Here is a 12,361-nt window from a genome sequence, read left to right on the forward strand (position 1 = left end):
TTATCGGCCTAGGGTTTTCTTAGTCCAGCAGCAAGTGTTTTCTTTTGTTTTACCATGCTGGGCTAGAATTTTTTATGGGCTGCCGTGGATAGTTTTTGGCCACAAAATTTTCTTTTTCTGTATTGTTTTAGTAGATTTTGTGTCAATTATGTTAATGTTTTATGCACTGTTTTAAATACAGAAAATCAACTGCCTAAAATATGATTACAAACATGTTATTTTACTAAATAAAATGGCTTGTTTTTTGATGATTTAATGTTTATGTCTTATTATGGCATTATGTTCTAATGATTAGGCCTCAATTCTAGTCGAATTTTTGAGGTTATGAAATGATGATTAATTTTGAGAAAGTATGGTTATCTATCATAAGTCTTTAAATAATATGTTATGATATTTGTTTCTCAATGATGTGCTCGGTACTAATGATTTTATGTTGATCTCATGATCATTTTTGTAATGATGTGATGACTAATGGGCTGAGGCCGTCCTAATGATTATGAATGCATTGTTCGGTTTTCCGCACCGCACTATGCAAATAAATAATGTTAAGCAATTTTTCTAAGTAGTGTGTCGGTGCGTTTTATGTCTTTTGACATGCACTGAAGTTCATGAAGGCTCATAATGATGTTGATTCTCTGAAGAAGAAAGTTTCTTTACAGTTTTTTAATGTATCATGGTCATGTTTTGTTTATTGATGCTTACCAATTATTTGGTAAATCATGATATATGTAATTTAATGTCCAGTTTTTATTTGGAGAGATTTTAATGAAGACGTTCCAGTGTGAATGCTATTATTACGTTTACTCAGTGAAATGTCATTTGTATACTAATGTCCAAAATGATTGGTATTTTTATGCCAAGTCATTGAAGGTTTTAATGATAACTTTGGCATTTTGATAGATGCTATTACAACTATACTGTCAAAGTTTATGATGGCAAATTGATCGGTGATGAATCAGGAATCCATGTGTCTAATAACACAGTGGATTGCATTATATTTATCTTTCTACTGATTTCGGAAATGTGCTTACTGATCATGATGCGAATTTAAGTTTCTCCGGTCAAAATGGAACCAATGAGAAGTTTTGCTCAGATATTTTATTTAGGAGCATATATTATATGGTATATGATAATATTCTGATGAACGTTGATTATTATCACGTCCCATTTTGAATAAATAAGGTTCTTTTCCATTTTCAGCCGAACAGTGATACGGATTAGAAGAACAAATAACTTGTTGTGATTCTAATCATTGCAAGTTTTACTCATGTTTGATATTTTATAATGATGCTTATAAAGATTTTGTCCTTTTTTTGTATCCAATGAAAGGGCTTTTTTCTATCAGGACAATGACGAATAAAGCATTGTAAGACAACTTGCTTCTATATATGAATATTTTGTTTTTTTTGAATGCAATCATTTTATGTAAGTCTCACCATGTGGTGAGATTTTTTTTTCATGTATCTTTTGTAATGATTATGTGTGCCATGACAGAATTATGATGTAAGAGACGTGAGAAATGAGACCTCTTTGAAATTGTGCTAAATTTACCACATTTCGAAGGGGAAAGGGAATGTCTCATTTAATATGGGTTATCTTACTCATTTTTCTTATGCTAGAATGATATTGTATTAATTCTCCGAGTATGATGGAACCAACGAGAATTCCTATTTGGAGAGTGAAATGAATGAAAAAAATCACACTAATGTTTTGACTCCTTTTCATTTTAATGTGGTATTACTCCCTTATGAACACTATGACACACACATGAATGATAAAGTGGCAAGTTTGCCATTCTAATGTTGTTTATGGTGTAGCATGTGGCTTATGGTTATATTTCTGACCAACGTCTTTTATGATCATTTGTCTTGCTTCATTAAAAGTGGCAATATTGTCAGTACCATGTGGCTCGTGATTGTAATTCTGACCAACGTCGTTTATAATCATGTGCCACATTAATTTCATCAAGTTCTTTTCCACCTTCTGCCCAACGGTGTTCTGGTTTAGAACTGAAATGAAGCATTATCAAGTTTTGGAGCCATGTGTCGTCGTGGTGAACAGACAGATGCCATAGGATGGCTTAAGTTGGGGCCGAATGGACGCAAGAGGATTCGGGGGAGGGTTTGTGATTAGATGGGATGAACTTCCGGATGGTTTCCTCAAGAACTTAGCCAAGGCTAGAGGTTGAACAAGAAAGACATAAGGAAGAACTCGCTCTAGATCATCTTCTTTATTGATCTCAACAGGTTACAAGTTTCTCAGTACATGTGTTCTTCCTAACCTAGCTCTCTTCGTGCGTGCCCGTGAGAAGGGCTGCCCCCTCTCCTTATATAGGGGAGAGGGTGGCTTACAGGGCAAGAAACCCTAATGGCATCTTTGACTAGACAAACTACTTTACAAAGCTACTTTAATCATAGATGACACCGGAGTCTTCTTTAATCGGGGATGCTCGACGTCCTCCGGCTTCTTTGACCGTCATCCTTCTCTTTATCGTCGGCCCTTCGTTTAAAGCTACTTTGCTTAGCTCATCTTTGTCTTCTAGCTCTGGAGAGAATCTTTGACCAGTCCTGCCGACATGCTCTTCTTTCCGGTAGCCCGGTATCTTCTTTACCCGGTTCCGGCATACCCCTCTTGGGGATACCGGCTTAGCTTCACTTAGCTAACTTTTTATCTCTGTGTTCCGGTACGAACATTAAACCGGTATCTTGATGGCTCAAACCATCCGGTTTGTTATGCCCTTGGCATACCGGGGGTCATCCCCCCAACATTAGTCCCCGAAGCTGGTATAGTCTGGCGGATTCTATCCAACAGACCATGGCAGGTTCTTTTACCTTAGGATACCGGTTTAATCTATCCGGCACTGGGCTTGGATCCGGCATCTTTGCCCGGATTATCGTTATCTCTCTTTGCAAGACATTATCCGGTGTCTTATCCTCCGGCATCTTAGTCATTAAACACTTCCTCGGCGAAGTCGAGAATATCTTGGGCCCCGCGCCTGCCAGTGACATGCGCACTGTGACTGACGCGCCAGTGTCAGGGGTCACTTCCCTTCGGCCTCTGCGCGCGCATTAACTGCCTCACAGCAAATCCTGGCCTCCGTTCTGGATCCATGCGCACTTCCCTGTGGCCTTCTATTTTCACGCGTGTATTACCACGCCACGTGGCGGCCCGTGGAGCGAACCGTCGCGGCCCACGATCCAAACCACCGAGGCCCAGCGGTTTTCGGCCCACTTCTCCCTCTTCCCTTATAAGGCGAAACCGCTCCTTCTTCTTCCTCTTCTCGCATTCTCCACTTCCTCGCGCACAGTACTCTTGCCCTCTGCGCCTCCGCCGCTCCGTTTCGCCGTTCGAGCTCCGCCGCCGGACGAACTTCCGTTGTTACTCCGCCGGACGCCGCTGAACTTCACCGCGTGAAGAACCTCTGCGGCGCTCCTGTCGCAGTTGCTGCATTGGCGTTTCCTCGAGCTCTTCCTCATCTCGCCGTCGACGGACCTCCTCGCCGGCCTTAGGCTCACCATCCCTCCGGCGTACCTCTCCTTCTGCAACTCCGCCGCCTCAGGTTAGGCCCGATACCTCTTTACTTCTTCTCTCTTAGCTTTCCAGATCTTGGGCCGGTAGAGTATTTATCCCCTTTTTATTTTGCTTTTTCTCTTACTCGTAGATCTTCGCGCGAGGGTGTGTTTGGGGGAAAACTGTTTTTCGGTAGATTCCGGTGTCGCCCAGATCCACATGTCTAGCGAAGAATCTCTTCTTGCCCCCTCCTCTAGTAGTCAAGGCGAGTAGGACCTCCGACGGGCTAACCGAAGATCTTGCCCGGATGGAACTAGAATCCAACAAGGATCAAGAGGCCGGCACCTCCAGCCGGGCCCCGGAAAGGATCTCTCCGTATCACACGCGGAGCCTGGAGAGGTTCCGACGTGACTCAACATGAGATTGACTGGCTTTACCGGTCTAGGAGGATACCGGAAGGGGTCTCCTGCCGGATTCCTGGTGACGAGATCGAACCGGTGCTCAATCCCGGTGAGGTCGTCGTCTTCCTTGCTCACTTCGAGCGTGGCTTCGGCCTACCCGGCTCTGATTTCTTCCGCCAATTCCTTGATTTCTATCGACTCCAGCCTCACCACCTTCCCGGCAATGCCGTTTTTTACCTTTCCTGTTTTGTGGCCTTCATGGAAGGCTACATCGGCATCCGTCCCGCTCGCGAGACGTTTGCACGCTTCTTCTCTCTCCGGATCAACTCGGTCCGGGGCAAGGACATTCCCAAGCCCAAACCCCCGTACAATGCGGGTCTTGTATCATCGGCTCCCGCCAAGGGAGCCCCTTTTAAGTTCAACGGCCTCGAGTCTTGCCGCTTGTGGCGTACAACGTTCTTCTACGTGAAGAACAAGAGCGCCACTGATCTCATCAACTTGCCGCCCTTCAACCCGGCGCCGCCCGCCAAGATCAACTGGAACTACAACCCTGGTACGGATCATATAGAGACGAACCGGGTGGTACGCTTCGTGTTAAAGCTGATGAAAGAAACCAACATTTGCTCCGACGATATCATCCGCATCTTCATCAGCCGCCGGGTGCTTCCCCTCAAGCGTCGCGTTCACAAGATGAGCGAGATGTATGGTCCCGGCGATCCTACCAAGATCACCGGCCTGCCCTTGAGCAAGGCAGATGTGGTCCTGAAGGCTAGCCAGATATGCCAAACGGACATGCCGGTTGACTGGGAATGGGGTCTCCGGCCTCTCAGTTCCACTAATCCTCCAACCCAAGAAGTAAGAGATTTGCGCAACTCGGGTTGGTTTGCCGGTAACTCTTATACTATGGCTAACTGTTTTTCTTGCTTGCTTTCAGGCCAAGGACCGCTTCCCCCGCATTGACTCAGATCGGCGAGGCCCTTGCCGGAAGCGCGCCCTTGACAAGTTCGACCCGGACCCTTTCATCCATTGGCTGGACCTGAAGATGGGCCGGACTCCAGCTTCGCGCCTCGGCAAATCTCCACCGGAGCCAGTCGGTTCGTCTGACGACCTGAGCTCAGTTGAGGTAGCTCTTCTTTTTGATCTCTCATATTTTTCTGTTACCTATCTCCTTCTGTAGACGCTCCCTCAGCTAGCCCCAAACCACAGGTCCACGAGCACGTTGCTCCTCTGGGGGCCGAGGCAGGCGACGAGTTTGTGGAGAAACTCATGGCCCAAGGCCAAAAGAACAAGGCTCCGGCTGCTGACGCCGGCCCTAGCCAAGCTCCTCTCGCTAAACGCCCTCGGACTGAAGTCCTTGGGGGAAAAGAGGTTGGCACCAAGCGCTACAAGCATAAGCGGATGCCGATTTCTTCCGGGTAAGTTCTTTGTTTCTCTTTTTTGCTTATTTCGTTCTTACTAAGCTCTTTTCCGGTTGCTTTTTTCCCAACCCTTTCTTTTTCTCTCTTTCAGCCCCGCGCTCGGCTTGGCTCCAAGCCGGAGGGCTCGCCGGCTCGGCAAGGACCTCGACTCCTCCTCCTCATTCAAGCCCGGCACCGTCCGGTGCCGCAACACCTTCCGCCCCCTCCGTCAGGCACTACAAGTTCGGGGCGCGCGGCCCCTACACCGCCAGATCACCGCGCGGAGGAGGATCTTACCTCCCCTCCTGAGACCCAAGACATCGGCGCCAGCAACACCGGCGCCGACAACGAAACCGCCGGGCGGGCGGAACCTCTGGTTCCCCCCCCCCCCGAAGAAGAAAAAAAGAAGCAACCAAGCTCTTCCCCCAGCAAGACCGCGCCGGATACTTCCGCGCCGGCCTCTTCTGCAGCGCACTCGGAAGCTCCTATCCTCGAGCCTAGCGGGACTGCACCGACACCGCTGCCAAGCCAAGGACCTCCCGCGGCCAAGCCAAAGCTGCCGCCGACGACCCCCAAGATCACCCAGTTCCTCAAGCCGGGGGCGTCCCGCGGAAAGGCCGTGGAAGGCAGCGCATCAACCGGCTCGCAGCCTCTAGTGCCGCATGTCGGGCCCGCGCCGCCGCGGTCCCGGAGAAACCTTCCGGCCTCCTGGGCCGGATTGTTGAGCTGAAGCGCGAGGGCAAGGAGCCGGGGCACCTTCTCCCCTATGCCCAAAAATGGAACGATGCGGACATCTCCGCATCCACCCGCGGCTTGGGAAGGACCGCCTTCCAGCCGCCGAATCCCGTCGGGCCGCGGTCCACCGAAGAACACTTCATGCGGCTCAAGCGTGCCGTGAAGGAGTTCGACACAGTGCGTGGTACGACGCCACCAAGCAACGTGGTGGTAAGTTTTGCCAACCTTCTTGTAACTTTTATTGATGTCGGTTTCTTTCTTTCCGGATCTTGTCTATCCTCCCAGTCCCCGAGTTTCGTGTTGAGAGCGTAGCTCTTAGCGCGAAACTTAACTAGAAACGCGCGAAACCGGCATAGCCAGTCCCCGAGTTTCGGGTTAAGATCTTCGCTCTTAGCGCGAAACTTAACTAGAAACGCGCGAAACCGGCATAGCCAGTCCCCGAGTTTCGGGTTAAGATCTTTGCTCTTCCTTTCTCATAATTATCTTCTTTTGAACAGAGCACCGCGGATGCCCGGAAGCAGCTCTTCGAGGAGCTTCTGTGGGAGCATCGGGACCTTGCGGAGGCCCACAGCCACTGCCAAGGTTGGTTTCCTTTCTTTTCCTCCGGTATCTTTTCACCGGAAAGTTTTCTTCTTTAACACTTACGCATCTTTTGCTCAACAGCTGTTCCGGAAGCTACCATCGAGGCCCTCAAGGTCCAGATTGCCACTCTTCAAGGTGTCACTTTTTCTCTTCCGGTTGACTCGTTCTTTTTTCATTTTACCAGTTGCTGCTTGCTAACACCTTTCTTTCCGGTGCCTAGGCGAAAAAGAGCAGCTCATCAAGGAGCATCGCGAGGCACTGGACGCCCAGAAGACCGCCTCGAGGGAGCTGAAGGAATAGGCTATGCAAGCCGCGCTCCAGCAGGACCAAGCTCTGAAGGATGCCCAGGCTGCAGCCGAGGCCAGGCTCGCGGAGGTCGTGGAGGATTCCACGAACTCCAACACGGTGCTGATGACGGAGCTGGAGGAAGAAAGGAAGGCGCGGAAGGCAGCGGAGCACCGTATTGAGGTCATGACCACTGATCACAGAGAATATGATCAGCTGGTTATGCAGATCGACGCGCTGGCTCTCCGTAAGTCCTTGCCTTGTCCCTTCTTTCGCTTATAAACTTTCTCTTTTTGAAAATGCATCCGTGTTCCTTTTCCTTCCGGCAGACTTTTTCCGGTATCTTGTGCTTATGCTCTTTCCTTCTTTCTGTAGAACACTTCCCGGACTCCCAGGCACACGCCGTGAAGAAGGTGATGGAGGATCGGGTGGCGCGGGAATTTCCCAATATGGACGCGCACCGGGACGGGTACGACAATCCGGTCGCCCTCTCTCGCTCGAGTCCAACACATGCGCTCGTGGACCGCACCCTTGTTGATCTACCGGATGTCGCCATCCAAATCTTCAAGGTGCTGTGGCCTCGAGAAGCCATGCCGGCCAACATCACCCTCACCGCCAACCGCCGAAGGAGGCGGGCGCCGGATTCGTGAGTGGCAATGCTCGCGGCTCGCGCCGGAGCCGACACCGCGCTTCGCTCCGCGTGCTCCCTGGTATCCGGAGCTGAATCTGGACGCACTCCAAGGCGTACGCGAAGATGCTCCTACCGACGTGGATCCGGTTCTCTACCGCAAAGCGGCAGGATCGGGCCTACCGGCTTGCCGAGTATGCCGAAGTCCGCACCTTCATCCCTCCCCCTCCCGATGTTAAGGACTACCTCGCCGATGAGGAAGAAGAAGAGGGAGATGAAGATGAGGATGCCGAGGATGTGCCGCCGGAAGCTCCCGAGGCCGCGATCGCCCCCTGAAGCCCCCGAGACCGGTGCTGCTCCACCTGATGCCCCCGTTGCCTGAACAAACTTGTTTGCCCCTGCTTGCTCGATAACAGAACTTGTTAAATTTGACCCCGGTATGCCGGGGTTTATGATGTAAGATAAAACTTATGCTTGCGGTTTGTGGTGCTACAATTTATGCCGGTGTCTTGCACACCGGTAACTTATTAAGTTATGTTGTTTTGCTACTTAGCATTTTGCTTATCGTTTCGATTTTTGTCTTGCACTGCAATGATTCCGAAATTGTTTCCGCATCCAATTCGATGCACACTTGGCTCTTTTGCTCTGCCTACCTTCTCTGGGCGTTTTTGGCGTATGAGCACAAAGTTCTTTCACCAAGCAAGCACTTTCTTGAACTTAGAAATGACTCGAAATTTTTGCAAAAAACCGGTATAACCGGGGTTAGTTAAATTTTTCCGGATTGTTATTTCCCGCTATCCCTTTTCGTAGTTCATGTGCTTATCCCCTACCGGTTTATCTTGCTTGCCATGAAGCCGGGTTGCGGACAGCAGCAGAGTCGAAGACTCCGGTAGGGTTTAGCACACTACTAAACCGGAAAGAAAAAAACGTTCAATAAGCAACCGGTAAACTGAAAAAATAGACAAGTTACATGCAACCTTAGTGGGGTAGTCCCCGAGATTCATTCGAGGTTCCGACATCTTTTATTCATAGCAAATAAGGTACAAAAAGGAACTTCTTACACCACAACTTCAAGAGTAGAAAGGACGCAACAAGGCTACATTCCATGGACGCTTGGTCTCCTCTCCGGACCTCGTCCGCCTTTCCTTTCTTCCATTCCCCGTGCATCAATCAGGTAGTAGGCATCATTGTGAAGAGCCTTGCTCACAATGAAAGGCCCTTCCCACGGCGGGGAAAGCTTGTGCCGGCCTTCAGTGCGCTGCACCAGGCGTAGCACTAGATCTCCTTCCCGGAACACTCTTGGATTAACCTTCCAGCTGTGGTAGCGTCTGAGGTTTTGCGGGTAAATGGCTGTTCTTGCCAAAGCTAACTCTCTTGCTTCCTCTAGCAAGTCCACATCGTTTTCTCGTGCCTCCTTTACCTCTTCTTCGGTATAGAGTTGCACCCTTGGTGAATCATGGAGAATGTCGGTTGGTATGACCGCTTCTCGCTCCATAAACCATGAAAATGGAGTGTATCCCGTAGACCGGTTTGGAGTTGTTCTTATACTCCACAGCACTGATGGTAGCTCATCGAGCCAACACCCCGGCGATTTTTCCACCGCATCGATGAGTCTTGGTTTGATACCGGAAAGTACCAAAGCGTTTGTTCTTTCAACTTGGCCATTGCCTTGTGGGTGTGCAACTGAGCACAAATCCAAACGGATATTGTTGTCCTCACAAAATCTCTTGAACTCACCTTGAGCAAAGTTCGTGCCATTGTCAGTGATAATGCTATGTGGGTATCCATACCGCAAAATGACATCTTTTAAGAATTTCACCGCTGTGCGCCCATCACATTTTGCAATGGGTTTTACCTCTAGCCACTTGGTGAATTTGTCCACCATAACCAAGATGTGGGTCATGTTTCCCCTTGCTGTTTTGAATGGGCCAACCATGTCTAGGCACCAAACGGCAAACGGCCAAGTTAACGGTATTGTCTTTAAGCCCTGAGGTCGGGGTATGATTTTGCTTGGCGTACCTCCGGCACCCATTGCATTTTCTTACCGCATCCTCCGCGTTCTCCAAAGCCGTTGGCCAATAGAACCCATGCCGGAAAACCTTTGCCACTAGGGCCCTTGACGAAGCGTGGTGCCCACACTCCCCTCGGTGTATTTCCTCGAGCATTTCTTTTCCTTCTTCCGGTTTCACACACCTTTGGAGGACACCGGTAACACTCCTCTTGCACATCTCACCATTAATGATGGTGTAAGCTTTGGACCTCCTTTGGATCCTTCTTGATTCATTTTCGTCAACCGGCAAGGTGCCGTTGACCAGGAATTCCTTAATAGGTTCAACCCATGATGGTATCTCCCGAACCAGGAACACCGGTACGTCTATGTCCATGTTGTCCACCAGCATTGTTTCTTCCGGTACCGGCGCAACGGTTCCCGATCTTACCGGAACAGGCCCCGAGTTTACCGGAGCAGTCCCCGGGTTTCCTTCGTCGATATCCATTGGTACAATGTGTGATTCCGGTACAAAAATTGACTCCGACTCCGGACTCGGCTTGATTGATGGTACTCTTAAGTGTGCCAAGGCTATTCCGGGAGGAATTTCTTGCCCGGATGAGCCCAGCTTGGACAAAGCATCCGCGGCTTCATTTTCCGCACGCGGTACATGGTGAAACTCACACCCTTCGAAGAAACCGGCAATCTTTTGCACGTGAAACCGGTACGAGGCCATGTTGGCATCTTTTGCGTCCCAATCTCCGGAACATTGTTGTACCACAAGATCTGAGTCTCCATAGCAAATGATCCGGTGTGCACCGATTTCTTTTGCGACCTTAAGCCCATGGATCAAAGCCTCGTATTCAGCCGACATTGTTTGATGCCCTGAAATGTACTTGTAAAACATACCGGAGATGATCTCCCTTTGGTGAGGTTAGTACCACACCGGCACCCAGACCCTCTTTGTGCTTGGATCCGTCAAAGTGCATCTTCCAGTATTCTATTCTTTGATCCGGAGGCTTGTACTGCATTTCCGCCCAATCGACCAAGAAATCAGCTAAAGCTTGCGATTTGATAGCGTCTCTTCTTTCATACACCGGTACATACGGTGATATCTGTATTGCCCATTTTGCGATCCTGCCGCTAGCATCTTTGTTGCACATGATATCGGAGATGGGTGCTTCACTCACCACCTTCATAGGGTGTTCCTCAAAGTAGTGTTTGAGCTTTGTGGCGGCCATGAACACGCCATAGGTCATTTTCTGGAAGTGTGGGTAGTTTTTCTTTGAGAGGGAGAGCACCTCGCTCAGGTAGTATACTGGCCTCTGGACGGTTTTTCCTTCCTCTTCTCTTTCTACCACCACAACAACACTCACAACCCGGTTAGTTGCGGCTATGTATAGCAACATCGGCTCTCTTTCCAACGGCGAAGCCAATATCGGCGCAGTGGCTAGCATTGTTTTCAGTTCTTTAAACGCCGCGTCTGCCTGAGGGGTCCAGACGAACGTATAGGATTTTTTCATCAAAGCATAAAGCGGCAAGGCCTTTTCTCCTAACCTTCTTATGAACCGGCTCAGCGATGCTAAGCTTCCGGTAAACTTTTGCACATCCTTAAGATCTTGCGGTATCGTCATTCTCTCAATTGCCCGGATCTTTACCGGATTGACCTCGATGCCCCGACTTGAGACGAGGAAACCCAGCAGCTTGCCGGCAGGGACACCGAAGGTACATTTTGCCGATTAAGTTTCATCCGAACCTTCTTAAATTATCAAACGTTTGCCGGATATCGTCAATTAGGGTATCTTTTATCTTAGTTTTTACCACAATGTCATCCACATACACCTGCACATTCTTTCCAATTTGATCAAACAAGCATTTTTGCATACGATGGCAGTACGTTGCACCGACGTTGCGCAAACCAAAAGGCATAGTGATATAGCAATAAGCCCCGTGCGGGGTAATGAACGCAGCTTTTATTTGATCTTCCTTTTTCAAGGGAATTTGGTGGAAACCGGAATAAGCATCCAGGAAAGACAACAACTCACACCCAGCAGTGGAATCAATCACTTGATCGATCCGTGGTAGAGGAAAAGGATCTCTTGGGCAAGCCTTGTTGAGGTTGGTGTAGTCGATGCACATGCGCCACACCTTTGGAGCTTTCGCCTCCAGGTTCTCATCTTTCTTCTCGTTCGACCATTACCGGATTGGCTAGCCACTCAAGCATGCGTGACCTCCACAATGAAACCGGCAACTAACAACTTCGTCACCTCTTCTCCAATAATCTTCCTCCTATCTTCGCCGAACCGGCGCAATGGTTGTCGCACCGGCTTGGCATCCTTCCGGACGTTCGTAGAGTGCTCAGCCAGCTCCCTCGGAACACCTACCAAGTCATCAAGCAGACCAGTGCAAAGATATTCCGATTCTCACGGAGGAAGCTGACGAGCGCGCTTTCCTATGCCTCACCGAGGCCGGCACCGATACGAACGGTACGCTCAGGGAAAGCCGGGTCCAGCACTATGTCCTTTGTTTCCTTTGTCGGCTTGAACGCCGGAGCGCTCAGACTTGCACTCATTGCCGCTAAGCTCAATTGTGAAGATCGAGCCAGCGCAACCGCGGTTTGCATCCTCCTTTTTCCTCCGCGATCACCGGCGATTCCGCTAGGTTCGATCCGGCAGATGTCGTTTCCAGCCGAGACTTTGTAGTTCCCCACCACAGTTAAGGGTCCACGAGGCGCCGGCATCTTCATCTTGAGATATGCCGTGTGGGTCGAGGCCATGAAGGCTGCCAATGCCGGCCTCCCCAGCAGTGCATGGTACGGACTATGTAGGTCCACTAC

At 49.6% G+C, this 12,361-nt stretch overlaps 1 protein-coding gene across 1 annotated transcript in view; it reads left to right on the forward strand.

The window, feature by feature from the left end:
* Nucleotides 1–6,928: 6,928 nt before the first annotated feature.
* Nucleotides 6,929–12,361, forward strand: part of LOC124655619 (acyl transferase 5-like) — a 56,918-nt gene continuing 51,485 nt past the window's right edge. The window contains exons 1-2 of the mRNA XM_047194488.1: nt 6,929–7,157; nt 7,286–7,305. Coding sequence (XP_047050444.1) covers nt 6,929–7,157; nt 7,286–7,305 — 249 coding nt within the window. The remainder of the gene's footprint in view (nt 7,158–7,285; nt 7,306–12,361) is intronic.

This window comes from Lolium rigidum, chromosome 1 (genome assembly GCF_022539505.1).
Source record: "Lolium rigidum isolate FL_2022 chromosome 1, APGP_CSIRO_Lrig_0.1, whole genome shotgun sequence".
Classification (NCBI taxonomy): domain Eukaryota; kingdom Viridiplantae; phylum Streptophyta; class Magnoliopsida; order Poales; family Poaceae; genus Lolium; species Lolium rigidum.